The sequence below is a fragment of the Hyaloscypha bicolor genome, assembly GCF_002865645.1.
Source record: "Hyaloscypha bicolor E unplaced genomic scaffold K444scaffold_182, whole genome shotgun sequence".
Classification (NCBI taxonomy): domain Eukaryota; kingdom Fungi; phylum Ascomycota; class Leotiomycetes; order Helotiales; family Hyaloscyphaceae; genus Hyaloscypha; species Hyaloscypha bicolor.
This window is the reverse complement of record NW_020194684.1, coordinates 6,402,153-6,429,216: the sequence shown is the minus strand read 5'-3', so window position 1 is coordinate 6,429,216 and position 27,064 is coordinate 6,402,153. Positions and strand designations below refer to the sequence as shown.

The 27,064-nt window shown below is 47.9% G+C and overlaps 9 protein-coding genes across 9 annotated transcripts; 5 read left to right on the top strand and 4 right to left on the bottom strand.

The window, feature by feature from the left end:
• Positions 1-1,184: 1,184 nt before the first annotated feature.
• Positions 1,185-1,540, top strand: K444DRAFT_258833 (uncharacterized protein). Its single transcript, XM_024871384.1, has one exon. It carries the CDS (start codon positions 1,267-1,269, stop codon positions 1,462-1,464), a length of 198 nt encoding a protein of 65 aa, XP_024729239.1. The 5' UTR covers positions 1,185-1,266; the 3' UTR covers positions 1,465-1,540.
• An 8-nt stretch (positions 1,541-1,548) lies between these two features.
• Positions 1,549-2,604, bottom strand: K444DRAFT_603186 (NAD(P)-binding protein; the record flags this gene model as incomplete). The annotated part of the gene is made up of 2 exons (XM_024878762.1): positions 1,549-2,236; positions 2,297-2,604. 2 exons carry the CDS (start codon positions 2,602-2,604, stop codon positions 1,618-1,620), a joined length of 927 nt encoding a protein of 308 aa, XP_024729238.1. The 3' UTR covers positions 1,549-1,617.
• Positions 2,605-4,764: 2,160 nt separating this feature from the next.
• On the top strand, positions 4,765-7,606 carry K444DRAFT_603184 (oligopeptide transporter; the record flags this gene model as incomplete). Its single annotated transcript, XM_024878761.1, has 4 exons — positions 4,765-4,846; positions 4,901-6,549; positions 6,612-6,941; positions 7,223-7,606. The coding sequence occupies 4 exons, from the start codon at positions 4,765-4,767 to the stop codon at positions 7,400-7,402; spliced, it is 2,241 nt and encodes a 746-aa protein (XP_024729237.1). The 3' UTR covers positions 7,403-7,606.
• A 494-nt stretch (positions 7,607-8,100) lies between these two features.
• On the top strand, positions 8,101-8,997 carry K444DRAFT_657231 (S-adenosyl-L-methionine-dependent methyltransferase). Its single transcript, XM_024886135.1, has one exon. It carries the CDS (start codon positions 8,233-8,235, stop codon positions 8,899-8,901), a length of 669 nt encoding a protein of 222 aa, XP_024729236.1. The 5' UTR covers positions 8,101-8,232; the 3' UTR covers positions 8,902-8,997.
• A 1,195-nt stretch (positions 8,998-10,192) lies between these two features.
• K444DRAFT_621471 (HET-domain-containing protein) lies at positions 10,193-12,535 on the top strand. The gene is made up of 3 exons (XM_024881917.1): positions 10,193-10,287; positions 10,351-12,390; positions 12,462-12,535. Exons 1-2 carry the CDS (start codon positions 10,233-10,235, stop codon positions 12,033-12,035), a joined length of 1,740 nt encoding a protein of 579 aa, XP_024729235.1. The 5' UTR covers positions 10,193-10,232; the 3' UTR covers positions 12,036-12,390; positions 12,462-12,535.
• A 1,029-nt stretch (positions 12,536-13,564) lies between these two features.
• K444DRAFT_621470 (uncharacterized protein) lies at positions 13,565-16,920 on the bottom strand. Its single transcript, XM_024881916.1, has 5 exons — positions 16,648-16,920; positions 16,387-16,573; positions 14,793-16,248; positions 14,454-14,734; positions 13,565-14,388 (listed from the first exon to the last, which is right to left on the bottom strand). Exons 1-5 carry the CDS (start codon positions 16,693-16,695, stop codon positions 13,829-13,831), a joined length of 2,532 nt encoding a protein of 843 aa, XP_024729234.1. The 5' UTR covers positions 16,696-16,920; the 3' UTR covers positions 13,565-13,828.
• A 1,867-nt stretch (positions 16,921-18,787) lies between these two features.
• Positions 18,788-20,076, bottom strand: K444DRAFT_669906 (uncharacterized protein). Its single transcript, XM_024887573.1, has 2 exons — positions 20,037-20,076; positions 18,788-19,981 (listed from the first exon to the last, which is right to left on the bottom strand). The coding sequence occupies exon 2, from the start codon at positions 19,918-19,920 to the stop codon at positions 18,955-18,957; it is 966 nt and encodes a 321-aa protein (XP_024729233.1). The 5' UTR covers positions 19,921-19,981; positions 20,037-20,076; the 3' UTR covers positions 18,788-18,954.
• A 130-nt stretch (positions 20,077-20,206) lies between these two features.
• K444DRAFT_621463 (uncharacterized protein) lies at positions 20,207-21,275 on the top strand. Its single transcript, XM_024881915.1, has one exon. It carries the CDS (start codon positions 20,304-20,306, stop codon positions 21,000-21,002), a length of 699 nt encoding a protein of 232 aa, XP_024729232.1. The 5' UTR covers positions 20,207-20,303; the 3' UTR covers positions 21,003-21,275.
• A 1,967-nt stretch (positions 21,276-23,242) lies between these two features.
• K444DRAFT_575414 (flavin-containing monooxygenase-like protein) lies at positions 23,243-26,168 on the bottom strand. Its single transcript, XM_024877475.1, has 6 exons — positions 25,782-26,168; positions 25,366-25,733; positions 24,914-25,297; positions 23,748-24,862; positions 23,540-23,697; positions 23,243-23,482 (listed from the first exon to the last, which is right to left on the bottom strand). Exons 1-6 carry the CDS (start codon positions 25,831-25,833, stop codon positions 23,346-23,348), a joined length of 2,214 nt encoding a protein of 737 aa, XP_024729231.1. The 5' UTR covers positions 25,834-26,168; the 3' UTR covers positions 23,243-23,345.
• Positions 26,169-27,064: the final 896 nt, after the last annotated feature.

Here is a 27,064-nt window from a genome sequence, read left to right as displayed (position 1 = left end):
AGCAGAAGAAGAGAGAAAGGGAGATAAGCTGTTGTTTATATACATAACCCTAGTTATGTACGGCGCTCACAGGCCCCTCTAGCGCTTCCAGGTCGTGTGAAAGTCACGTGGCGGTATGAAGCGTCACAAATACTACGATAGATATAGTGACTGAAGATGGATATTTCTTAGCGCTTGAGGCTCAACTTTCTGCCTTAGGAGAGGACGTGGAATCCAAGGAATTCTTTTAATTAAAAGCACGAATCAACTACTTAGAAAGTTTTTTTTTTTTAAAGGGCTGGTTTGTGAAGAAACTTTGATATAATCTTATTCTAGTATGCTGAACCTCGGTATGACAGGCCGGAGTATTCTAATTTTAGTGCTAGAATTTGGAGTACTTCGCTCTAGAGTAAGAGTAAGGCACGTATGTCGCCTTGCAGTACGCTTACATGTAATAAGTTAAGGGCGAGTACTCGGAGGTATAGTCTTACAAAACATGCTCGCAGCTATAGTGCTAAAAGTGTACCATGCTGTATTTTTAGGAGGGATCCCGTTTAGGTTCCCTAGGAACCGTGTTAGATGCGGAATGGAAAAATTGTCGTCTGAGATTACCTTAAGTAGAATATAAGTAGAATGTAAGTAGAATGTAAGTAGGGGCCACTACTCTACTCTACTCTATTCATTTCCCACACTGTTCAGACGGGAACTAATTGCTGCATTGTAAATACCTGCAATTCCGACCATCAAGCAAAAGCAGAAAAGTTCATGCAGACCCAGTGCGGTCCAATTGGTCTCGTAAACGCGCAGAGACACTCGATGCCGCACTGCTTCGGTGATATGTATTGAAACATGTCCGAACACCGCGAGCCACCTAATGACACACTGCGGAAACGAGGCCGCAAGTCGTCCTTTAACCTCCGGCTGCATGCTCAGAGGAATAAGTCCATAGCTTCAAATGGCAGTAAGATGGCTTGCCCATTGCACAAGCTGCCTCCTGAGCTGCGAGAGGGGGTCTTCTCACGCCCATGATCCCAACCCCACTTTCGGACGCCGCAAACATCCGGGAGGTGATTCTGAAGTTCAAGGGCGGCGAGAACATTATGAATATTCACTTCCTCCTTCCATTCGTTACCTATGGCAGCACCACATATTCCTCGAACTATTTCCTGGTCTCTTTCCACACACGGGAGGGGGGTAGAACTGAGTGTTCCTCAGCCATATTTCCGGCAGGGAGATTGGTCCCCTCTGTATTATGACTGAGAAGAGAAATATTTCGATGGTATCAAAATGGCGAACGATCGGCTTTGCGTACAAACCAAGTTGTCAACGGTACCAGCATTGCAGATTCGAGAAGGCGATTGGAAGGAAGAGGAAGAGTGGCAAGTAATGAACTTACGCGAAGAGTGGTTTTGGCTAGCAGAGGAAGGGTCGTTCTTGAAGGAACCGAGGGTGCCCGCCTACGAAGTAGACAAAACTTTCTTCTGAAATTCGGACGATTGAAGGGAAGAAAATAGTAGAAGCTTATACGGCGACAATCTGTGAGGCACTGCCCCGGTCTACTCAAGAAATCTTCCTTGTCCACATAGATTCACAATGACTGTATGTCTATCACACATGGTTCTTCATCGCTGACGGAAATCACGCACTAGCAGCCTCCGACTCAATCTCCGCCATCGACTTCACAACCCCACCATCATGCCCAGTATTCTCCCAAACATCCCTAAATGCCTCCAAAGCATCGGTATTCCTCTTCGTCTGCTCGAGCGTCCTCTGCCCAATATCCCTACTCAACACCAACCTGCTATACCCCTCCTTTCCCACCCCTCTCCCCGTTCCCGTCACTACCTCAAAGATCCCCTGACAGCCCTTCTCAACATCATTCGGCGCCTTGAACTCCCCATTCGTCCTAAAAACATCCACCATCTTCTCCACAACCGTGCCCTTGTAGTTCACACTCGCATCTTTCTCCGTCATCGTCACCGCATTCATCATGTTCGTCGTAAAAGCACCCGGTTGGACAATCAAAACCCTGATTCCAAACGGCGATAGCTCTTTCGCAAAACCTTGAGATGCACCTTCAAGTGCCCATTTTGAGGCCCCATACATTCCCATCGCGGGGCTGGGATCCACGCCCGCACCGCTGGAAATATTGACTATGATACCACTTCGGCGGGCTCGCATTTGAGGCAGCACTCTCTGAATCAATCTTACTGGACCAAAGAAATTCGTTTCCATAACCAGTTTTGCCTCTTGCTCACTGCCATTCAATTAGCCCCTACTCAGCTCTCTTTCCCACCAATCCACTTTTCGAACTCACCTAAAGTCCTCCAACGCCCCCAAAATCGATATCCCAGCATTGTTAACCAAGACGTCAATGCGCCCCCATTTCTTAGTCCCCTCATCCACGATTTTTTGCATGTTTTCTTTGCCGGAGGTTAGATCTAGAGGAAGCCATATTCCGCCTAGCGCTTCGACTTTCTTGACAAGGGATGTGGATTTAGAAGGTGTTCGGGAGGTGGCGATTACGTGGTGGCCTGCCTTGAGGACGAGGAGGGCCAGGGACTTGCCGAATCCGGCGGAGCAGCCGGTTATGAGCCAGACAAGGGGTTTGGTTTGGGATGTCATTCTGAGGGTCAATGCGCTGGTAGGTTAAGGGGGTATGGGGTTGGAGGGAATGTTTATAGTGCGCGGAGAAAAGGGAGCGGGAACGGAGAATCGGAAATAGGGGGGGGAGCTCCGAGTTGGTGATTGCATGCCGTGCAGAGGTTGCTTTTCGGAAGGTCGGGAATAACTGTGGTAACTGCAGGTCTACTGACGGGATTTGTGGGCCGTGTGGTGGTGTTTGATTTTGTGTACAACAAACCCTTCTTTTCTACGGAGGTGTATGACTTTTCTACCATTCTCAAAAAGTGTCAAAATTCAGTTGTGAGAATGATTATAATTCGGGAACGGAGTTAAGATGACGAGGAGTTTGTTGAAGTCAAACTTGCAGATCTTCCTTGGGGTCGGCCGCCACTAAAAGTCGCTGAGCGACCAATAACTCGCTAAACTCAGGGTTGTCGCTTAACTTTCAGGGGGTTGGGCCACTCAACCAACGTGACAACTTTGAGTACTGCAGCGCTATAAATCAAATGCCTTTTCGCAAATCCAATGTGCCGAGGCTTTCCCGTGTCGTGCGCACACATTTTCTGATATGGATCTTATTATTGTCGAAGATTCCAGTACATCAGAGAAGTGGCAGCAAGAACAGCGGCAGCTTGCCACAATTTGTTCGAACGACCCGCAAAGAAAGGACAGGGAGCTCCGCACTTTCTCTTCGGCTACTCAAACATGGATGCTAGCCCCCATTTCCTCGAATCTCTTACTATCAGACTAAGATTATTCAAAAGTACTCAGACGTAACACTCGTCGAACCCTAAATCTCGGGCGAGAAACGAAACGGGTCACTTGAGACTGTGCTTATTTCGTCGGAAATCGTTCGACGCAGGGAGAGAGCGCAAGAGCAATCAATGTATTCCCTGATATGCATCGTGTCCAATAAACATTCTGCACAAAGAGTGGAGGTGCATATCACGTGTGTTTCACGTGCCTATGATCAACCTCCCATCGTACCTCCAACCTTCTCATCCGCCATATGGCAGTTGAGTCGTTAATTATTCCTCTGCACCAAACAGCGCCCAGCGGCGCGGTTTTGAGTAATGCGGCGTAGAATTTATGCGATCAAGAACATAAAGAAGAGATGTTGACCTTCGTGGTTCATTTTCGTTTTCCTCCAAGATAATCTCATCCAAGATCGGGATCTCAATTTTTTCTAGAATCCTCACGTTAGTTCCTTCTTCAGATTGGCTCACCTATTACCAGGACAATACACTGGTCGCTTTTCTGAGGGACATGAGAACTGAGGGACATGAGATCCATCCTTCGCAATAATGCCACTGAATGTACGCCATCGGCAGAGAGTATCGTTCGGCTCCACTCCCCCTTATCTTGCTCTGAATTGCAGAGTTGACCTCTCACCGTCTGCTCACACAAATATCACCGGCTTGAGCAGGGCCGGCTGGGCACCTTATCTGCCGTTAAAATATCGAAACAAGGCGACTTATGCATAGCATTGTGGAAATTCTTAATCGCGTTTTGGCTGTGTCGCACAAGAGTCGGGGGAATTCGCTTGGCATCCGTGTACGAATTTTCAGCCAACAACCATCACAGAACATGATCCGTTCACTGCTGCCCCCACTAAACGATCTCCAGATAAATACCCTCGCCAAGATAGAAAATGCTTAACTTGGTTCCTGGGAGTCTCGCCTCTGTTCCAATGGCATGGCTGCTGATAGCTGGCAGCAATATCATTGACCAGGTCGAGTAGTAGTTCTAAGCCCCGTACTCTGCAACCAACCTCACACCGGGATTTTTTAATGTTCAGCTTGCGAGTTATGCACTCTCTAATATTTGCTGTCTTTACTAAGGTTTGGTATGGGAGCCCCTGTGGTTCGTTATCTTTGACGGGACTGCGGAAGTAAGATTCCTTTTCTTGGAATTGGGCACTCTCATGTTGTTTATGAACTCGCCTTTCTCTTGTACCCCTCAGATGAGCCTGCGGAGGCCAGCACTACAGCAGCAATGTCTGGGACACGACCAGGCCGCAAGCCGGCACGCGCTGTGACCATGGATTTGCAGATGTCAGCGGCGACTACATCGTTGGAGAAGATTATGTTGGGAACTGAAAGTCTTGTCAGGTACAAGACTCGGGATTCAGAGAGAGCCGCTGAACCGTTGGTTGCGAATATGGAGACTATTGCCTTGAAGGCACTTCACGTCGACGATGATTCTTCATTGAATCCTTGGACGTTCAGAATGCTCTTCCTAGGTACCGAAGGCTATTGTTGAAGCCCTGCCAGAGTTCTACTGATTGTACTACTAGGTTTTGGCCTTTCTGGATTTGGATCTGCCTTAGCCACAATATTCCTGTTCAAACCACAATCTGTAGCTGTGTCTGTTATCTTCTTAACAGTTATCAGCTATGTCATTGGCAACGCAATGTCCCTTGGTCTCCCGAGACGTGGGCTCATTGGTCGATGGTTCAACCCACACAGCTTCAACTCGAAGGAACACTTGGCAATTGTGATCATGTCTTCGTCCGCATCCTCAGCAGCATATGCCACCGAGGTTTTGGCCACGCAGAAGCTATACTATAACATTGTTCCAAATGCAGTTGTTGCGATTTTACTTCTCCTGTCGTCGCAGTTGCTTGGATACGGCATGGCCGGAGTGCTTCGCAAGAGTTTGGTATACCCTACAAAAATGTTGTGGCCCAGCATTTTACCCCTAAGTTCTCTTATCGAGACCCTGCACCGAGATAAGAGTGAGATGAGGAAGAAATTCAATTTTTTCTGGATCGTCTTTGGTGTTGTCGCTGTTTGGGAACTATTCCCCCAGTATGTCATGCCAGTTTTGACCGGTGTGAGCTTCTTCTGTCTAGCAAACCGAGAAAGCTTAGTCTTCACAAACATCTTTGGTGGATCTAGTGGAAACGAGGGGCTCGGGTTATTGGCCTTCAGCTTTGATTGGCAATACGTGGGTACATCGGCGTTCTTCACCCCTCTGATCACCCTCACGAACGCCTTTGTTGGATTTGTCCTGTGCACCGGAATGTACATTTGGATGTACTACGGCAACCTCTGGAACGCTTTGGACTTTCCATTCTTGAGCCAAGCACTCTTCTCCCAGGCCTCCAACGCGACACAATTCGTCGTCTTCAACCAGAGCGCCATCCTGGATGCCTACAATGAGCTTGACCCATCAATACTTGACGTGATCGGACTTCCATTCTTTGCTACAACTAACGCATCGTTCCTTCTGACCACCAATCTCGGTATTACTGCAACGATCATTCACATTCTTCTGTGGAACGGCGACATCGTTGGCAAGACGTTCAAGCTCCCAAAATGGTCCACCGCAAAGAACTTTCGGCCGAAGATGATGTTTTGGGAGAAGAGTCCTCAAAGCCTCGGAATGGAAAGACTTGACGACGAGAAAGAAGAGTTGGACCCCCATTACAAACAAATGCTCGCATACAAAGAAGTCCCATCCTGGTGGTACCTCCTCATCTTGGGCCTGTCAATGGCCACCGCTTTGTTCTGCATCTACAACTTGAAGTCCACCTTACCCTGGTGGGGATTCTTGGTTGCCTGCGCTCTCTCATTCGGCAGTACTTTGTTCTTCGGTGCCCTGACTGGACTCATCGGCTTCGGCGTGCCCATCACTGGGCTAGTTCAGCTCATCGGTGGCTATCTTCATCCTGGCAAGCCAGTCGCTAACATGTACTTTGTCCTCTTCGGAGCCAATGCTCAGTCTCAAGCTCTGTTCTTGGTCGAAAATCTGAAGCTTGGTCAATACGGCAAGCTTAGCCCAAGATGTACCTTCATGGTCCAAATCATGGGAACGGTGTTCGGCGCCATCATCAACTACGTTCTGATGAGCTCTATTACAACCAATCAGCGCGAGATTCTTCTCTCTATCCAAGGAACCAACATCTGGTCCGGGCAAGTTATCCAATCGTTCAACTCAAACGTAAGTCACTCGTTTCCAACCATGTTTCGCTCCTTTCCTCCACGATAACTAACAACTCTAAGGCAATCGCTTTCGGAGGCCTATCAAGCTACCTCTTCAGCATCGGCCGTCAATACCAATGGATCATTCTCGCCCTCCCCATCGGCTTCTTCCTCCCGCTCCCTTTTTACTTCGCCCACCGTGCCTTCCCAAAAGTCGGCTTCAACTACGTCGTCACACCCGTTATCTCCTGGTATCTCGGTTACCTCTCAGTGGGCATCAACTCCTCCGTCATGGTCGCCTTCGGTCTCGGGTTCTACGTGCAGTTCTACGTCCGCAGACGCCACCCTGAATGGTTCTTGAAATATAATTATATTTTGAGTGCAGCCATCGGTGGAGGAACGGAACTGTTAGTCTTTTGTTGAATTGGTACTAGCTTACTAGTCCTTCCAGTACCAGGTTCAACTACTAATATTAGCTTCGCCACTCTCATTTATAATGGTTTACTATGGAAGCCTATGGAATAGCTCACTATGGAAGCTCAGGGAACGCTCACTAATATATATGAGTCATCTGATTTATAATATACTAGAGGAAATCGCCACCTACTAGTGGGTATATAAGAACTGTACTTTAGATTCCTTCCTCTCCTTTTTTTTTACTCTTTACTCTCCTGTATCTAGTCATTCTACAGATTGTCAAACTCCAATATATCGATTTTCCATCAATAAATCGATTACTTTTCAATATCTTTGTTACGACTTTTGCAGTGCAGGGTGCAAGTGGAAAGGCGGTTCCGTTCCCTCCGTATTGGGGGAATAATTTCCAGACGGGGAACTTTGATTATTGCGCTTCGAACCCTGCATTGGGTTGAAGGTGTAAAGTGGGTATTTTTGAGGTGGTGGGGTGCAGGTGTTGTGGCGTTGAGGAGTGGCGTGGGGGAATTGTTCCCATTGTATTTGTACATTATATACTGCCAAGTGTCACTACCGTTCTGACGTGTCATGCCACATTGTCTCCCTACTTCAGGCGACTTTTGCCATGAGGTTATTCCCAATTTCATATCTTCCTAATCGAGTCCACTCCAAATGCGTTGGAAGCGATTGCTGAGGAGCACGTGACAAACACCCCTATTCGCTCGCTTAACTCGAACTCCGTACTTAGCGGTAAGACGGATGGTGTTTAGGTTATAAACTCCGTGCTGACTCCCAAATACTCCACCCCGCTAGGAATTGCCCATGGTCTCTCGGCCGAGCAAATACAGGTTGAGCATATCGCTTCGCGGAATTAAGGAGAAGACCGAGTCGTTGTCCTTGTTTGGTAACACATTGAGGCCAATGAACATTCTTAAATCCAGGAAAGTCGCTCATTGAGGTAGTCGGTAAAGGGCGACGCGGGCAGCGCAGGCGGCACATTCAACGTATTCGTCAATCTAGAGGGTTCAAGATTGATATCTAGAGATTGTGAACTCCGTACTTCGGAATAAGCCCACTCACTGTCATCCACGGCTGGTATTATAAATTGACCATCCCTTAGAGCATGGGTTATCAGATCTTCTTATCAGATCATTCCCAAATTCCTAGGAAGTCTATCTTTGTACCTCGATTTTTCTCCCCTAACCGAAGGCCAACGCCCGTTCCCACACTCGGTGTCACTCCTATAAACATTATCAACAGCCTCACTCCCAACACCAGCACCACCAAAATGGCCTCCCCCGCAACCGGCCACCTCCGTAAAGCAGGCAAAATCGACGCACAGGCGCAATCCAGCCTCCTCAAACCCAATCCCCAACTCGACCACGCACTCTCCAACTCCATTGCGAATGGCCTGCCGCCAATCACTATATCCGCCCTGCAAGGCCAATACCTAGCCATTCAATGCCAGCTCATCGGCGCCAAATCCGTGCTCGAGATTGGGACCCTAGGAGGTTATTCCACAATCTGGTTCGCCAGCACCGGCGCCAGAGTAACCAGCATCGAGATTAACACCAAGCACCGCTCTGTCGCACTAGAGAACACCAAGGGCCTTGATGTGGAAATCATTCTGGGTGCCGCACTAGATGTTTTGCCGAAGTTGGCAAGGGAGGGAAGGAAGTTTGATCTAGTGTTTATTGATGCAGATTGGGAGGAGCAGTGGGAGTATTTCCAGTGGGCGGTCAAGTTGACGAGGTTGAATGGGTGCATTTATGTCGATAATGTGGTGAGGGAGTTGTTGGAGCATGAGAATGTGGGAGAGAGTGAGAGTTTGGTTACGAAGGTGGGGAGGGAGGAAAGCGTTACTGCTACGCTTGTGTCGACGGTTTCTAGTCATAAAACGAAGGTGGATGAGATGTTTGATGGATTTATGTTGGCCGTTGTCAATGGCGATAAGTAGTTTTTTTTATGAGTTTACTTGGGAAGTGAGAGCGCAAAGAGAGCAACTCCTTTCATAATCAGAAACAGAATTTTGGGGAATAAATGCCCCCAGAAGTGATGTCTTGAAGAATTCCAGTTCTTGATATCAGTAAAACTTTTGGTTAATCTGCAAGAACGGCTACCACTACTCGGCGTACAACTGAGTTCCAGATAATGCCAATGTAGAATAGGTTCTGGTATATTTATCTGTTCCCCTGGTACATCAATACGAGCCGTTAATCAATTGGACCTAAGCGAGGAGCCTGATTCGCTAATTAAAAAGCCTAATTTTAAAACAATATATAACTTTCTAATAAAGAATAAAAGCCAAAATTTAATTAAATAAAAATATTAATACTTACGAGAAACTTAAATAAATTTTTCTTAGATTAAAATCTATTAAAGACAAAAAGATTTATATAATTATATATTTAACAAAGAAACTATTTGTTATAATAAAACATTGTTATTGTATTGTAATAATAATATATAGATTGATGAAGAGGAAAGAGAGGTGTGGCATGAGTGGCCAAAGCTTAAATACAGGAATGTAGTCACGTGAGCCTGCACGTGACCACTAGCACGCAGTTGCCATGCAACACTATTTTATAATTAAAATTATTTAGAGTTATAATAAAAGGTTTTAGCTAAGATCATCTAATAATATAATTAACTAAACTATTTCTAATAAATCCTACTAATAGAATTTTAATAATTTATTATTTTGAAAATACCACAATATTTTAAAAATTCGCTTGTATCCGACTTCATATTTATGAATCGGAGTTCGCTTAAGTAGACGATCAAGCAAACGGGCTCCTCGCTTAGGTCCGATTGATCAACAGCTCGTATTGACGTACCGGGGGGAACAGTGCAATCTCGCGAGTGGCTATGTTTCAAGACTCCCCGCGTGAATCCTTCTGCGCTAGTCTTCACCTTGGCAGCGACGTTGACAAGTTTGACGCATCATGGACGATAATTCTTGATGATAAATCCAAGCTTACGCTTCGTTTCAACGCAAGAATGGTTGAAGTCGCGGGTTCATGTGGCCGTTGTCGGCGCCTTGTGGATTCACTTGAATCATCTCTCCACCTTTTGGCCTACTGTCATGCGCCCAGCCTCGCCACGCTCAGGACATCTGCCAATGAAGGCTGCCCACTGTGCACTCTGCTATGGCAGGCGGTTGAAAGAGAAGCAGAGAAATCGGCTCACTCACAAGATTGGCTTTATCGATCATGTTCATCTGAGCGACCCCAGCAGGTACTTCTGAGGGCGGATATGGATCTCAGTAGAATCTTTCTGGAATGCTCTATGGGCAAGTCATTACCACGGTATCTGGGCTCTGTCGCCCTCTATTCTAAGTCGGGTAAGCTGCTAATTTGATTTATCTTCCAATATATTTCAACAAAATGTCTGCTTACCATTCAAGCGGAGTCAAATATAATGGGTAGGAAGATACTCTCAAAAGCTGATTCAGAGGAGGGTTTCGATATGATTAGCACCTGGTTCAACAACTGCGTGAAGCATCATAATGTTGCCTGCAGTAACACTCAGTTCCCCAGGCCACCTATTGTTACTATCCCTGCCGCTATTACGCAGTCGACGCTTGTTGCAACAAGCTCAATTATCAAAAATTTGAGAAGTAAGCTCAAAGCGGCGACTCGGAAGAGCTCATTTGCCACCAAACCAGCAACAGGTCCTCCAATCGAACCATCAGCCAAGTCAAAAGTTCCACACGGCCTCAGTAAACAGCTCACCAGGCTTTGGCCTAAAAGACTGATATATGTTGGGAACGCAAGCGGGTGTAAGGAAGCGAGGCTGGTTGAAACAGGAAGGTTGTTGAAGCTGAATAGCATCAAGTACACCACTCTTTCGCATTGTTGGGGCAATTCCAAACCTACTATTACAACTAAAGAAACACTTCCGGAGAGAATGAGCAGTATTTCAGTTTCAGCTCTGCCGAAAACCTTTCGAGAGGCGATAGAAATAACGCGGCACCTTGGGATTGAGTACCTGTGGATTGACTCTTTGTGCATTATACAAGACTGTCCCAAGGACTGGCAAACAGAATCAAGTAAGATGGGTCAAGTATATACTTATTCTTCTCTCACCATTTGCGCGGCGGGCGCTCGAGACAGCTATGGAGGGTGTTTTCTTGAACGACCTCCAATGCCAGCAATTCAAATATTATCCGGCGTATATGTTTCAGAGTACGTCGAAGCGATTCCATTCTGGTCTCCGGAAGCAGTGGACACTCGTGCTTGGTGCCTTCAGGAGCTTGCACTTTCGCCTCGTGTGTTGATGTGTGGGTCAAGAATGATGGCCTGGCGGTGCGAAGAGACAACGATAATAGAGCAGGGACAGCAGCCCGAAATTTCGCCGAAATACGACCTTCGTATCAATCCGAAACTGTCAACACGGAATTGGAACGATGTTGTGGCAAATTATTCTCGTCGAAATTTGTCGCAAAGTAGAGACAAGTTAGTCGCAATTTCTGGACTTGCACGGAAGTTTGCAAATGAATCAACCGAACAGTATCTGGCTGGTCTGTGGAGGCGGACGTTGCTCACTGACTTGCTTTGGCGGGTTGATGTTCAAGTTGAGACGAGCCTGCCCAGGATATCACGCTCAACGAGTTATCGTGCTCCTTCATGGTCCTGGGCCTCCTTAGATGGTCCTGTAATGTTCACACGAGAAACTCGCTTCGATTGGGACCCCTTGGCGTTGCTGGTGGAGGCGAATGTAGTGCTAGGAGCAGAAGATCCTTTTGGGGAAGTGGTTGGAGGTTTACTGAGGATTCGGGGGCCACTCGCCTTAGTGACATGCCGGAACACCAACTCAAAGACATATCCGGCATGTTTTCCCTTATCTTCGGATTCCGCAGAAGAAGAGGACTCGCACAGCCGCTGCGCGTCTTGCTGGTTTGACATAAGGGATGAAATGGACTGGTCTAACACCAGCGTCTTTTGCTTACGGATTGCTGAGACGCATGGGCTAGTCCTGTGTCCGGTGGGAGACAGTGGGGAGAACTTCCGCCGTGTTGGAATTGCAAATTGGCTTTTGGGGCCCTTGTGGAAGCTAGATTGTCCTGACACAGAAATATCCATCACCTAACTGCAATAAGCGCGCGAGCACAATAGTTGAGCTTAAGAGATGGTTCATATTTGGTCGAACTGATCTTATCCGAGGGTTCAAGGCTTCAGGCTTCAAGTAAGAAGTTCCTTTCTTTCCCCGGACCCGGTTTCACAGCGGTATCCCGCCGGACTACCACCATCTCGGTGAGCTCGGGTGGCCAGGAAATCCATACTGCGTAGTCACCGGTATTCCGCCGGCCTGATATGTGGCCGGGAATCCGACCAGGGAATTGAGCTGGAAACTAGACCGCAGGTTGTGATACGGTATGGCTGGAGTCGACGCCTTCTCCTTTCAATACCGTCCGCTAGTTCACTTTGAGGCTTTCTAGGTAAGGGTACGTAGCTACCTTTTCTCGCTTCGTGATATCACGCAGAGTAATGACCCCTTGATTAATCACGTATATAGTACGTCTGTACGTCGCGTATCGCGCGTCGCGGTAGCTATTCTGTATCTCTTTAGAGAGGGCAAGAAAGGCGCTTGGCATATAGCTAAGATAGTAGTATATCAAGATCTACTTGCGCTACTAGCGGTTATACCGTCAGACCTTAACTTTCCTATCTTCTCTCGCTTAATCGAGTATTTGCCGGACTTCCGTATACTCCACTACCAAGCGTACCAGCAAGTCTGTTTCCCAAGCGCTCTTCTATGCCACTTAACCGAGATCCTTCATGGGTGACGGATGAAGCTAATGAAATGAAGGATAGGAGGGTGTTGATGATGGATCAAATGTCGAAAGCTCCCAGGAACCAGCAGTTATGAGATCGGAAGAAGAGCATATGGCGAATGACCAGGATCCGTAAATATGCGCAGTTGGAAAAACGGTTTAAAGAACTACTGTTTGTATTGGCACATATGACCCCCAGTCCACCAGCTCGCGGCGAAGAGATCACGCCAATCAGATTCCGGAACGGATTTCTTCAGGAACGTAATATCTATTTGGTCAACGGACGGGTGGTCTATGTCACGTCCGAAAAGGCAATTGATCAAGGGACAGCGCCATAGTATAGTCGCTCCACGGCCAAACCTTCGATGCCGGCGGCGGATATAGAAGCAGAGTTCGCCATGATAACAATGGCAAGATGTCCCTTCACATTGAATGGGTGGGGATTAGCCGTCGACCAATTATTCCTTTCCCGGGAATGATGAAGGCCATGAGCTCACCGAACACATAGGTAATGACTGCGAGGGAAACGGTAGAGACAGAGACGCTTTGTGGCTTGAAGTAACAGATTGCTGAGATCGTTCCTCCGAATGGAGAGATGTGAGTCAGCGCGATTTTCAAGATATTGGCAGCGCAGCATACTGCGTGGAGGTGCTCATACTTGGATACCCTTGTCCGCCTGTTGGGGAGTTACGAACAAAGTTCTGTCATTGACGTGCAAAGCTTGAAGAATTTGTTTCATCTGAGTGAAGACGAGAAAACATCAGATCGGAAGTTCTTGCGGGATGTGAAAATCAAATCGCTTCCTGCGGACCGCGGTTAAGTGAACATTCAAGTAAGCGGAGGCTTCTTGCTCGTGTTATTATTTTGGGCCTTGTTGAACTGCGTGCCACTTGGCAAATTGCACGGGATATGGAATCTGAATTCCGGTTTTAGCGTATGTACCAAGCAGAGACGACATATTCCGTCACTGAGAGCCCTTTCCCTGCTTCGGGAAGCCCACCGAAAGGCGAAAGAAATAAATTTCTGCTGTCTAGTGACTCCAGCCGTCTCTTTATTTTTTGTCAATGTCCCCATCCTCTGAGCCAGCCAGAGCATGTGCTGTGCAACTTCAAGTACCAGAGCCATCAAGGTAAGGGTTTCCCAAGTATGGGTCAGGAAAATTGTGTTCAAGTAGCTCGTCCATCTTCTCTGTCGATTGCAGATGTCCAGTCGGCTCGGGGTTTGCGAACATGGACGGGCTGAGATACTGATCCGGGGCTTCGAAAAGAGGGGAATTGACATGCTGGAAATACCCCTGCGACTGCTGGGACATAGGAGAGGCCAATTGCTCACATACGTTGCAATTGCCCGTACAGTCGATAATCCCACATTTCGATCCATAACCAGAATCTATGGATGATGCCTCGGATGGTTTGTGTCTGAGCACTTGGGATCCATCGAAAGAGCTCGGCGTTTCCGAAGGCTCTACCGAGAGCTCTTTGATGCAGAGGACAAGTTCGGAGATCATCATATTCTTCATTCGCTCTCTGGACTCTAGGTCGGGTATCATATCGCTCAATCGCGTATCGAGTCTTCGCTCAAATAGGCGAGGCAAGTCGTTCTCGCAGATATGGATGGGGATATGCTTTTCTTGAGATGGTGTGGGCGGCTGGTCAAACCCCTGCCGATCTAGGATGAAAAGAGGAATGTGTGAGTATCCTGGACAACAATTATAGCACAGGAGAAGGACATACATGCTCCGGTGGTGGGGGGAAGGTCGTTCGGGAACAGTATCTGATAGATTTTGTACCACTTCTCCTCTTCAGAAATATTCGTTTCGCGTTTCCCTCTCTCTGCCAATTGTGCTACCATATCAGGCGTCATGGATCTCGATGCGGGCAGATCGAGGACGGGGCATTCGGGGCCTTTCTCATTTCTGAGATTTAGATGCACCTCTAGGTCATATTGCTTCTTGAACGCTAACCCGCATCTAGGGCAGGAAATCTTTGGGGAATGGGTTCTTCTCAGATGTTCTCTGACGAGATGCATTAGAGTAGTGTCCATTTACAACGAACACAGAGAGGTCCACTTACTTGACACGGGCAATATCTGCAAATCCCTGTCCAGCTGCGCAGAGAGTATATTTTTGCCCGTGCTCTTCGCTCGTCTTGAAATATGCGGGGTCATGGACGTAAAATGGGCATACAAATCGCCTGTTGGTCCCATTGACCGTCTTTGCCTTTTTGTATTGACTCGGGTCATCCTCTTCTCCTTCACCATCGCCCCCCTCTGAGGCATGTTTGCGATGTCTGCCACCACCATTCGGCGGCGACTGACGAGTTCCACGCGATCCAGATTCCGAGGAATTTCCACCTGCATTCTTCTGTGCGGTTGAGCCTGGAGATGAATTTGCAGGACAGGCTCTGAAGTTCGCTTGCGATCCAGGATCGAATTGGTCTTCCAGTCTTCCCAAATCATTACCAATCGCATAGACTTCACATAGCCCTTCGACGTCTAGGTTGATGAGAAGATTATGAGCATCTTCTTCGATCCAGGAACCTGTGCCAAAAATGGCGTGAGCCATGGAATCGGAACCAAGGCTGGCTGCTGTATCGGGTTTAGACTGCAATTTCGCGGAGGGCAGTTCGATGACTGGAGTCGAAACTTGAATGGTGGTTGTCAATTGAAGGTCAGGACCGCCTAGCCTGACCGTGATTTTTTCCTCTTCAGATTTACTGGCTTTCTCAAAACCGAAGCCGGACGGTGCTCCGTCTATGACCTGGTCAAGCAAATACTTCTGTTCGTGTTGAAGGTTACCAAGCTCCAAATTGCGATTAGCCGATTTTTCGTCGTTTGTGTAGACTGCTGGAAGATCGATCGACACCGGGCCCACCGGGCGACATTTCATTGCGGCTCGAGAACGATCGACTGATAGCGGAAACTTTGGACAATTCGGCTTCTCCGTAGGCTTGTTCTCAGAAATTTCAGCCGGATCAAGTAAGTTGGATTTTTCCCCATCTAGGAGCTTCTCCGCGGTGATAATCTGCCCGTCAGAGCCATCGTCCAACGGCCCACCAGTCCCTTGAAGGTGCATGTCGTATTGTTGGTGATACTCCGATGACGAGGCTGGAACGAGCATCGGAGGAGGCTCATTGCACAACATGTCCGGCCCAGTATCGAGGATCTTGTATTTCAGCCTTTGGAAAGTGTTTCGATTATCTTTGGGAGCCTTTGCATTATATTCATTGTTTCGCTTGTTCTGCGACGGCGACGGCGCGTAACTGCTCAAAATGGCTTTAGGATACGCAGGTACGGTATCGTCGGCTGGAGGTGGATTCGGTAATTCCCTGCCACGGCTGCCCGAAGCTTGACAATCATATTCGGGTTCAGTGCAGCAATGCCTGGCTACCCTATTTGATGCTGCTGGAAGATTGGCCTGCTCCGTACTGTTCCACAGCGTGGAGGCATTTGGAGAGAATGTATAATTGTCCGGTTCGTACTCTTCATCAGAGTCCACCAATATCAAGCCTTGAAACTTAAGCATCAAATCTACGGTATCGAGATGTCAGCAGATTGCCTTTTTGAATGCGTACGTATATGGGAAGGGGTCATCTGGCCACGGGGGGTGCTTGAAGGATGGAAAGGATGGAAAAGGTGGGAGTTTGTCAAAAGAATGTCTAAGCTCACCTGCGTCTTGTCCTCTCCGTGGGGTTTCTGAGGGAATTCCACGGGGCGAGTGTTGGTAGTTAAACAGTCTAAATTGACCATCTTCGCCCGTGCGTGGGTTGTAGTTGAAGACTTGCACATCATCAGGAAGGTCACCAGCTTCAATGCGCCGCGTGTTTTTGGTCAACATTGAAACGGCACGGTCCTCCTGTAAAGTATGTTTGGTTAGCGAGTGCACAAAGTAGGTGAGTGTTTCCACTCCCGAAGGCAAGCCACACGTACGAAACTTTCCGGGAATTCCACGAGATCGTGGCGGATACATGCATCCATATGTACAAATGCCTTTATCTTGAAGGTTTGTCTGGTCCAAGTCTGTCCTCGAGTCGAAATCCTGACGGCACCTTGCAGAAAATGTTTTAACTCAAGTCTGTTAGCAGCATGTTGACCCGACGACCCGAACACGACAGCGATTAATTTAGATGGGATTTTGAGCCCCAACCGGAGATTCGCATGTGGCAAATTGAACTTCAGAGCAACTGCGATGAAAGATCGCGGGCCTGGGGTGCCTCCGGGTCAGCCCCGATGGCTTGCATGAATACGCAGCCACCCCCACCCCCAAAGGGCAACCCCGCACGTTCAGAGCAAGTGCTTTGAAATGTAACGTCATTGATGCCCAAAGGTGCCTTCATGCTTTGCTGCTGATAAGGAACTGTCCCTGGCTCTTGGAGCCCAAGCACTGTCGCAACGGCACGCCGAATATCAAGGTGGCTGAGACGCTAAAATCAAGGGTGCTGGGAGTGCATTATCAATGCCCAATTTTGTGCTGCAATTCAGCCTCAATCGATGCAATCAACTCCCATTGGATTTTCGCATTTCACCATGGCACAAGTGCGTGGTGAGTGGCGTTTCACACTGTCAACAACGCTCTGACCGCCATTTCAAGATTCACGAACAATAAAGAATAATAGAGGTTGCCCCGACAAAATAGCACTTTGCGGCTCAAACAGCCCGCGAGAAAGCGTGGGATGCGCAGAAAATATGGGGCCACGGATCGAACTGATGATTTGTTCAGCCCGCGCGTCTTTGGATTGTCAGCAAGAAACGCCGAAGGACCGTCGAGCAACGATGATCGAGAGCGCTCCATCACAGTCCGGAAGGATCGTGACATGCTCTGGTCTTTCGGTATGAGCTTGTGAGCAACTGCGTAGCTCCCAAAATGCCCTTTCGTTTTCCGTCAAACGTGCGGACAGGGAGGAAGTTCAGACCTTAAATACCAAACGAAAAGCCACCAAGCCAACTGCTGATCTTCTTGAGGGAGTACCACTTCAAGGACAATCTTCAAAGTCATCTGAAGCGCACCATGTCTAAGAAGTTAGGAAAGTCTTCAAGGTATGCACTTGCATTAAGCTGGGTCGTGGCAAATTCTGACAATCAATCCTCAGCAACAAACGTACCCTTGGAGCATCAGCGAAATCGGGAGAGCAGCCCAAATCCAAGATGCTATTGTGCAGTGACCAAACTGCCTTCAGCATGTTAGGTCGTTTCATCTACTCAACATCAAGTCCTGGGGATAGATTGAGTGGGGGAGGTCTTTGCTCGGGGAACGGCCACGTGCTTAGCCTAGAGCAGCAATTGAACCTGTTGGAGCAGCAAATCCATGGAGACAAGTAAACACGCAAGTAAGCCCAAACCAAAGCCAAGAACAAACTCATAGATGCTAATCCACTTTGAGATCTCGGTACGAGGCAGAACAGGTCCGACGGATTGTCGTCGAGAAGATAGGCGAGAAGGGGAGGCGGGATGTTGGGCCCTTGTCCCGTTCTTCAGGGATCGGTCTTGAGTAAGGGTTTCACTTGGAGACCCTGTTTCGGCAAGTTCCGATTTCCACAAATAGAAGCATTGAAATTAAAATGAAACAAAAATCCAAATGATTATGGCTGCCTAAACACTAATCCAAGGCCACAAAACTCTACGTAGAAATCAAGAGTCATCATCTGCTACAACCTCAGGAAGAACATTTTCCTCCTGAACCAGACCTAAACCAAGAAAAGCGTCAGAAATTCTCCATTAAGCAAAACAACGAGGAGGCCAGTGCTCGCCAAGTTAGAAAATCGTTAATTACTATTCTTCGTCCTCAAAGCCCTCAAACGCCCATCGCGTGCTCAAACAGAGTGAAGCGAAATCCGCATCACCTGAGGGGCGTCAATATGACACGGGGCTTGCAGTCCGGTTGCAGGCCCACGCAGTCAATCATAAATTCTCCATAGGCCAACACAGGAGCTGAGGTAGACAGACTGTCAGCGAGTATGAAAGCGGCATGACAACTGTGTCACAAGAAAATGGATGCTTGAAGAAACTCACGTGATACTTATCATCCTACTGAGGCTTCAGAAGAACTTGAAAAGTTTCAAATGGACACCTAGTCGTGAACACGCGATAAGACCTGCTTGACGATCACAAAGAAGGTCCTTTCCTAATAGATAGTAGTTATAATCCTGATGCCGGCCGGCAAATGATGCGAACGTAGGCTTTGTGGTCGATAGCCCTCTGTGTTGCTAGCTACAATCCAAGTAACAATTCAGAAACCTTTCAGTCAAGGCTTGCAGCTTCCGACCTGCCCTCTTCACTCTCAGAGACACTACCTAGACCAGGCATCTCATCATCGGAGTCACTCCCTAGATCGGGCATCTCGTCATCGGTCGTTTCGTCTTCTTCCTCGTCGTCGTCCTCACCGTCGTCCATGTCGCTATCCTCGTCGTCCGGATCGAACATTCCCATTCCAAGTGCAATGGGGAAAGGTATGCCACCCCACTCCCTATCGCTGTCATCGTCGCTGTCAAAATCGCCTCCAAAAAATGCTCGCGGGCTTGCCATGATATCATCATTGTCCGGGCATCTTCTCCAGCCGTAAATCGGGCGGAATGGCACCTGCAATTCCCAATCCTCGAAGTCCTTAAGCGATAGAACCGACAGTGAGGGGAGATCAAACTTGGAATCTGCGAGATCTGACGGCAATTTATCGAACAAACTCAGGTTGTGGTCTCCTCCGCAGCTAATTATCCGCGGTGACAAGTTGTCCACATGGAAGACAATGAGCATCTCCCGAAGTCCAGTAAGACTCTTCACTGCGCGCTGCACGCCCTCGAAAGGGTCGAAATCATCGTCAGTGGGAGCATTGCCATAGTACGTGTCCAGAGCCAGGTATTTCAAGCCGGATATCTCCCGGTCTCTGAATGTGCTGAACACATGCGCCATGTCCTCTTCCAAACTACTGTCCATGTAGAGGGTATCGATGGAAAAGTTGAATCTTATCTTCGCAGGGTGATATATTGAGCCAAAGCAGAGGGGATAGTTGTTGAGGAGGTGATTGCGGGATTCCTGGCAGACTTCGAGGGCAGTTGGCGGACTAACATTTGATAAGAATCCGTCGTCTGAATCGTAACTTATTTCGACGGTTCGCGATTCGCAACTCGTTTCCCATATGAGGCAGCGAAGCTCGAATGGAAGATTGGGAAAGAGCGTAAAGGAGTTGAGTGTTCGGGGATTGTCAGACATGGTCGGCAACCGCGTCTGGCAAACTCTTCTGATTCTGAGGATCGCCAGTGCGTTAAGAGCCCTGCTCAGCAGGACGTTAGCGGAAGCAATTCATCCAAAACAAATTGAGAACCTACTGTCGAGGTGTAGAAGTGTTCGAGAAATTGTTGGTTGGATGAAGGGAAGAAAGACGCGTTGGAGTTCGTGAAACACGAAATTCAGCGGGCGATCATTTGCCATCACGTGCTGACCAAATTAGGTCACCGCCCTGTCTGTAGAGGCTGCAGCCTTCATCCTCTCTCCATTACGCCGCTCGAACGGCCTACAAATATATGCATCGAGCTCAAAACCTATCAGGCCCGAGTTCCCCTGACCTAAATGTTCGGTTGAATTGAAGAATAATCATGGAATCCTCACCACCAGGCTTCACTCTCTTTCGGGAACTCCCCCTCGAACTCCGTCTCAAGATCTGGTCCTTTATCGCACCCGGCCCTCGAACCGTGTCCATCAAATACAAGGGCCTCTCATGCTATTCAACCGGGAAGGGATTTTTGGCAGCCGCCGACTGGCGAAGTCCTGATCCAATTCCCATCGTCCTGCACATATGTCGAGAGTCCCGGACTGAAGCTTTGAAATCTTACCAGCTTGCATTTGGATCATATCTCCACCCTGGAAGAATTTATTTTGATTTTTCCAAAGACACTTTGCGGTTTGGGAATAGTCACAGAGATGCTTATATGACCGTGCCGGAGATGTTGCAGAGTGGACCGATTGATTACTTGCTTGATGTCTTTCTTGGCGGGGACCCTTGTGGAGCGGACGATGCGGAGAAGGTGAAGTACATGATCACCGATATTGATGAGAGTGTTTATGGGAGGAGGGCATTTTGTTGGAATGAGATTCGTCTTTTCACGGGGTTGAAGAAGTTGACGATTATGCCTCGGGATGAGGATGAGATGGCAGACGAACTTATGAGAGGGTATCAGGATACATTGAGAAATGTTGCGAGCAAGCATCTTGAGTGGGTGGTTCCACAAATTGCGGTCGTTTCAGCAACGTCTGGGGCACTATGGGGGACGTTGGAGCTCGAGACGTCGGACTGATGCTCTTCTTGAGTAGGAGTAAATGGGCTTGAGCGGGAAATATACATCCTGATTTTTTGGGTAATGGCTTCCCTGATCATTGTACGAAAGCAAGAGTTGCCAAAACAAAAGCATCAAATCCGGGGTCTACCAAGAGAGCTTTCCACTCTAAGAATTGAATCAAATGAAGTATACCAATACCCTGTAACGCGTTACTCTCTTTTTGCTCAACCAATCAAGGCGTTTTCCAATCTCAACAGAGAGGAACCCCATGCGATGAAGGTGGCCTTTTTCGAACTTTTCCACTATCAGACCACGACAACATATAACCCATTTCTTGTTCGATGGATCTGCCCAGCCGAAAACGTAAAGATACTTGCTTCTGCAGCCAGGACCGAACTTTTCATGGATGGAAATGCGACTCAATTTCTGGCGGTCGGCTTGATCTGCGTCCATGTCGTTTTGCCAAGTCTCTGGTGTTGCCAAAAGGATCGTTGTGCAGCTTCGAGGTTATTGAATAATCCACAACTTCTGCGACGTTGTAGTTCGTCTACACCAAAGAATCGAGGAAACAAATCGGATCGCCAGTTGAATCCATAACCAAGTAGCCATTCGGTGACAGGCAACGAGAAAGGTTCACATCGGGTGTTCGATACCAGCAGAGATTCTGTATCATGAGATTTCCGGGTCCTCCGAAGCATCCAGCGAAATAGGCAAGATCACTTTCGCGTTCTGTAGATTGTTGCCATTTCCTCTCTGTCCCGTCAGCTGCTTTGCTCTTTCGCCACAGCCAGCTATAGCAACGAATCAATCTTCGACAAAGGTAACCTTACGCGTACTATACTCCTCAGCAATAAAATTTCCATTCAAAACTAGTCTCGACGCTTAGTCGCCTGGCCCCATCGGTGACATATGATGCGTTACTTGGAAAGAGTGGATTTCTATTACTAAGAAATTGGAGTCAGCGTAATTCCTCCAGGTATTTTCGGGAATAGAATTTTCAAGGGCTGTTGGACACTGCGATAAGCGGAGTTAGTGCTCCGAGAAGTTGAGACTTACCCGGGGGTTTTGAGATAGGGTAGCAACGGCTGAGAACTAGGGAATGCAAGGGAGGTGAAGTATTTTGGAGAGAAAAGAGTTTAGGAATGCGCGAATATACAACGGGTGCCCAAAGCCATCACGAGATAGTCACCTTCGATACATCGCTATTGTTGTGAAATTTTGATGTCAAAAATGGTGCACTTCAAGTGATGCACTTGGTTCCTGACGAAGCTCAGGAACAAAGCCCCAAGACACTGAGATTATACAGCCTGGGTGCGTAAAACAGTAAATGAAAGGTAGGTTGAATTGTGCTGAATGTTGAAAATGTCCAGAGTACGCTGCTTAGATGAATGGGTTCCTCGATAGTGAGCCGCTCGTCGAGGGTCGAGGGTCGAGGTTCGGTGCAATTTTACGCAGATGTTGACAAACGCATTACAGTCATCAAGTGGAAAGCAGAGTTCTTATTATCAATCTGCGGGCGGCGTTCTTTCTGTGGTTTGTTGGAAACAAGGGAAGACCAGACCAGGCTCGGCAAAAATACCAGTATCGATAGTATCGATACTTGCCCCATATTTTAATTGTTATTTAATTATTCTTATTTACTATCATATTATATAACTTAAAAATTAAAGATTTGTAAGCATTAAGAATGCTAATAATTTGGTTTAAATAAATATGTAAAATAACTAAGTCTTTAATTAAAATATTAAAATGTATTAAAATAGTGACTTTTCGAGTTTTGCAATCCCGATAAGCTTATCGCTAATTGTTTAGCGTGCAGTCCCTAAATTTTAGGCAGTTTATCGCTAAATTTATAGGCTAGAGGCCCCTAAATTTTCGCCCAAATTTAGCGATAAGGTATCGATACTAAAATTTCTGGTATTTTTGCCGAGCCTGGACCAGACCAGGTTGGCCGGCGAAGAATACCCATGCTGGCGCTTGCCCGAGACAGCATTTATCTAGAGTGCCACCCTCAAGTTGAAACAATTGAACCGTTGCGTCGGTACTCCAGACTGAACCCTTGGATTAGAACGTTGCTCTCGGAATGTCGAGATCGGAGAGTTGTGTATCAATAGATGCAGTACTTTAGGACATTAGGGTTGTCCATGTGTTGATCTCTGTGGTCCGTGAGAGATGCCCTTGTCAAACGTGCTTTGTGATATCTGGGCTTTCGCAATGCATCCCTTCACACGTAGTCAGAGAACTTTAAGAGAACTAACCTTTTGATCCGAGCCATTCGGCCGTGTCCTGCAAATTACTGAAAACAAGAGATGGCCAAAACACAGATCTCGATTGGCATCTAGCTCTATTCTAGCCTAGCTTCTATACGGGTCTCGTATACACATTCTCAATGACATAATCTTTCTTCGGCCCTTTGACTTCGTACCTACTCGTCCACTTCGCGAGCGTTGTGCCTGAGAAGCTGAACTCATAAGTAACATTATACAAATCTTCGATACCTATTCCATCGTTAGCATATCTCTCTCCATTCTCCCTCTCAACTTCACTGGACTTACACAAGTGACTCGACTTCGCCCTCCATGGCTGCAGCTCTCCCTCTTTCTCCGAAATAAGGAACTCTAGCTCGTGGAAAAAGTAGTCAGACGTTTTATAGTCCGGCTTCGCGAACCAGACGTCGATTTTGTCTGTTGATTCGCTGTAATGGTATACATAACTGTGACGTCTCAGCTCCTCCCTTTTTATCGGTACGAAAAACAAACTCACCTTCTTTTCGCAGACATCGTCCCGCCCCAACTCGGCCTGAATTCACCCTCCTCAAAATAAAGATATTCCATTTCAGCATCTTTCTTGGTCGGATATCGCGGCAGAAAGCTCGCCTTCCCACTCAAACTCCCACTCGGAAACGTATCCAGTCTTGAACTGATCTTCCTCTCCAAGTGCCAAAACCCTTGCAGCGCTCTGAAAACAGCACGCGCTACGAACTTGCCTTGGTTTGCGGAGTCCGAGAAAATGCGATCAATGATCTCGAGTGCAGTCTTGGCCTCATTCTTCTGTTCGAGAGAGGCGGAATCAGGTAAATATCTTGGAGGTAGAACGATTCCCGTTTTCACGTCTGGGGAGGTGCTTGGGGGTTCTTGGCGACTGATGGAGAGCATGGAGGCGAAAGATTCCATGAGGTAAGCGTAATCGCCCATCGGAAACTGGGCTCTTCTTGGATCAGTCCTCAGTTTCAGCATGGAATCAATGGTTATGTCATCCTCGAGCGCCTTGGCGGCTTTCGCATCACCGGACCAGAGGGCGGAGAGGAAACGGGCTTGCATTTCCATGACGCCCCAGTAGGGGCTGCGATAGAAACCTACGAATCCTAATGATGGGACTTTGCGGGAGATTGTGGAGTGGATGTTGAGAGCAAGTGGGAATTCGTCGCTTGTGTGTGAGAATTGCAATGTTTCCAGGATGTCTGATGGGAGGAACGAAAGGGAGGCGGAAGCATCAAAGCCAGTTGCGCAGACGATTGCTGCTATGTCTGAGATCTGTGAGAGGTTTCCGGAGCTGTCTGAAATCTTGATTGAATTTGGTGAAGAAGCTCGGCTGACTCTCCCGCTGATGGTTTGGATCTTCTTGTGCCGGACGAACTCGGTGTAATGGTCGCTGCATGCAAGTAATGGCGGTTCTGAGCGGATGTCTCCCGTCATTGATAGGTCTGCACCTAGGTCTGCTTGGTCGGTTCCAATATATGTTTCCATGAAGCCGTGGACCATTTGAGCGCCCTCCGGGCTGACGTGGCCTGATGTGTTCTGAATGGGGCCTGGTGGTCGCCAAGAGAGATTGTAGTTGACAAGGTCTAGGGGCAAAATTGTGGGGGAGGGGTTCTTTTTCTACGGTAATATCAGTTCGGGAGTTCAGAGCTGCGGGTCTCCAAACTGTACCTTCGTAATCGCATCCCCTTCAGAGACTTCGACATCTGGGTTTTTGGGAAAGAAAAGTGGCATAACCCAGACAGGCTTCTGCACAACATTGCAAACGATATACTTCTCTGGGTCAGGGAAAGCAGGTATTCCTGGGGTATTGGCAACTGAAGATATCTCAAAAGCAAGTGACCCAGCTGTTTCAACTCCAGACATCTGACCTCCAACAACGACGATGTTCTTCCCAGGGGCCGGGGGCTTGCTACCTCCCTCGGTCAGGAGACCTTTGACATCCCGAACCTTGGAACTGTGCCAGATCGGAACATTGAGGCCGTCGAAGATTTTAGGGATCTTGGGTTTCCCGAAGAAACCTGTAGCGATGATCAAGTGATCAAAATCGTAGGTCTGATGTTGGCGTCAGCAAGATCTTGGAGATCAAGTGACAAGTGAACAGGAAATGCAGCAGCACATACTTTCTCATACTCCTCGTCCTCCCTGACTCTCACCTTCCACCTCTCCTCCTCTATCTCCGTTCCCACGACCCGTGTCTTCAACCTAATGCTCACTCCATACCTCTCCCGATACCTCTCCAGGTACTCCCCCACCTCCCACGCCTTCGGAAAACTCGCCTTCCCCTCCTCCCACGCAAAATCACTGAAACTCACTGTATGTCTACTTTGATTGACGCACATATCCGGATTCACCATTCCGTCATCAACCTTTGAGATAGGCCAGAGACCTCCGATACGATGCGAGGCTTCGAAGACGGTCACGTGAAAGGTGTCCTTCAGTACGTTGTGCGTCAAGGTTTTCGCGGCTACGAGGCCGGAGGGCCCGGCGCCTGGAAAGCGTCAGCTTCATATGTATCAAACTTTGCATGGGGATGTACCGATTATGCACACGCTCTTCGCCATCTTGTATCTGCTCGCCCTCGACAACATCCGGGAGAGAGAAGCCAGATTCAAGCCCTGGACGATGGTGAGAGCATTGAGGGTATACCAAGCGGCTGAGATGTCGTAGCTGATGCCAGCAGCTAGAGCACGCGCTGCTAGAAAATGAGTACGGATTTATCAGCGGTAGGGCTGATATTGTTGTCGATCTTTGCCATGTACTTCGTAGTGCTGATGTTGGGGATGTTGGGGGTGGGATTATTTTGGTGAGTTAGATTGTTAAGGGCACACCTGCTTGGCGAAGCGATCACGTGGAACGCCCCCTTTTCTGAACCTGGAAGAGTTGGCGAGAGTGGCGACTCTAGCGACGCTGGCTTAGCCAGTCCTGCCACACTGCCACTGCCACTGCTGATGTGCAACAAAGGCGCAGGGCAACTGAGATGGCCATTTTCGAGAGCAGCTAGCGAAACTAGCGAGGCTGGCCAAGCTGTCACTACCACTCCTGTGGATGCCGATATGCAACAAAAAGCCATTCGAGTTGGCATGTGATAGATCCTCTTTTTTACGGATTCTGTATGGATTTTCTTCTTTGGAGGGAGAGAGAATGGGGGACTTACAGCGCTTGAGAGCTACATGTACAACCTTCATCTTCTAGATCATACACCATTTCTAAGACATTCAGAGAATTGGCCCAGGATTCTCAAGAATACCGCGAATATAAGCACCAGTGAAAAGCACCAGTGAAAAGCACCTCAGATCTGAAGATATACTGCTACAGAGTCTGGAAAGCAAGACAAAAGCTGGTCAGCAACCACGACGATTTTACCCCGACTTTACCCCGAGTCTCCGAATTTAATCCAACTTTACGCCAACTTTACGCCGAAATCGACGTGCAACAAACTTCAAGTCTTGGGGCTTGAAAGTTACCACGTGATTTTTCTCGATTATACAATGGAAGACTAACTCTAAAGATACAAGCAAGGCACCGAGCAAAGCGATGGAAACGAGCATCCCTGGGGTCTCAGAGAACCCTGACCTTGTTACCAATGCCGCGGGGCGATTCCTCTGTAGGCTCTTCCTTGAACTCCGGATTAAATGAGACACAACGACAAATAGTTGGCATGAAGTTGAAAAGCGGCAGTGTGACTTGGTTTACATAATATAGTATATCTCCAACATGGGTCGCACCTCTCCAGCGCCAGTAGCATTTGCCTATCTTTTGTCAAGCATTGCCACAACAGCCGCTAGGGAGTAAGTTTATGGCCGACCCTACCCCCTGCAC

What these genes read in the sequence shown, in the direction of transcription:
- K444DRAFT_258833 (XM_024871384.1), top strand. Translation starts at nt 1,267, where the DNA reads ATGGCGAACGATCGGCTTTGCGTACAAACCAAGTTGTCAACGGTACCA.
- K444DRAFT_657231 (XM_024886135.1), top strand. Translation starts at nt 8,233, where the DNA reads ATGGCCTCCCCCGCAACCGGCCACCTCCGTAAAGCAGGCAAAATCGAC.
- K444DRAFT_621471 (XM_024881917.1), top strand. Translation starts at nt 10,233, where the DNA reads ATGGGCAAGTCATTACCACGGTATCTGGGCTCTGTCGCCCTCTATTCT. An exon ending in CGCCCTCTATTCTAAGTCGG is followed by an intron (nt 10,288 to 10,350) that starts GTAAGCTGCTAA and finishes TTACCATTCAAG; the next exon opens with CGGAGTCAAATATAATGGGT.
- K444DRAFT_621470 (XM_024881916.1), bottom strand. Translation starts at nt 16,695, where the DNA reads ATGGATGCATGTATCCGCCACGATCTCGTGGAATTCCCGGAAAGTTTC. An exon ending in ACGGAGAGGACAAGACGCAG is followed by an intron (nt 16,249 to 16,386) that starts GTGAGCTTAGAC and finishes TCGATACCGTAG; the next exon opens with ATTTGATGCTTAAGTTTCAA. An exon ending in GCAGATATTGCCCGTGTCAA is followed by an intron (nt 14,735 to 14,792) that starts GTAAGTGGACCT and finishes GCATCTCGTCAG; the next exon opens with AGAACATCTGAGAAGAACCC.
- K444DRAFT_669906 (XM_024887573.1), bottom strand. Translation starts at nt 19,920, where the DNA reads ATGTCTGACAATCCCCGAACACTCAACTCCTTTACGCTCTTTCCCAAT.
- K444DRAFT_621463 (XM_024881915.1), top strand. Translation starts at nt 20,304, where the DNA reads ATGGAATCCTCACCACCAGGCTTCACTCTCTTTCGGGAACTCCCCCTC.
- K444DRAFT_575414 (XM_024877475.1), bottom strand. Translation starts at nt 25,833, where the DNA reads ATGTTGTCGAGGGCGAGCAGATACAAGATGGCGAAGAGCGTGTGCATA. An exon ending in GAAGAGCGTGTGCATAATCG is followed by an intron (nt 25,734 to 25,781) that starts GTACATCCCCAT and finishes GACGCTTTCCAG; the next exon opens with GCGCCGGGCCCTCCGGCCTC. An exon ending in ACGATGTCTGCGAAAAGAAG is followed by an intron (nt 23,698 to 23,747) that starts GTGAGTTTGTTT and finishes GAGACGTCACAG; the next exon opens with TTATGTATACCATTACAGCG.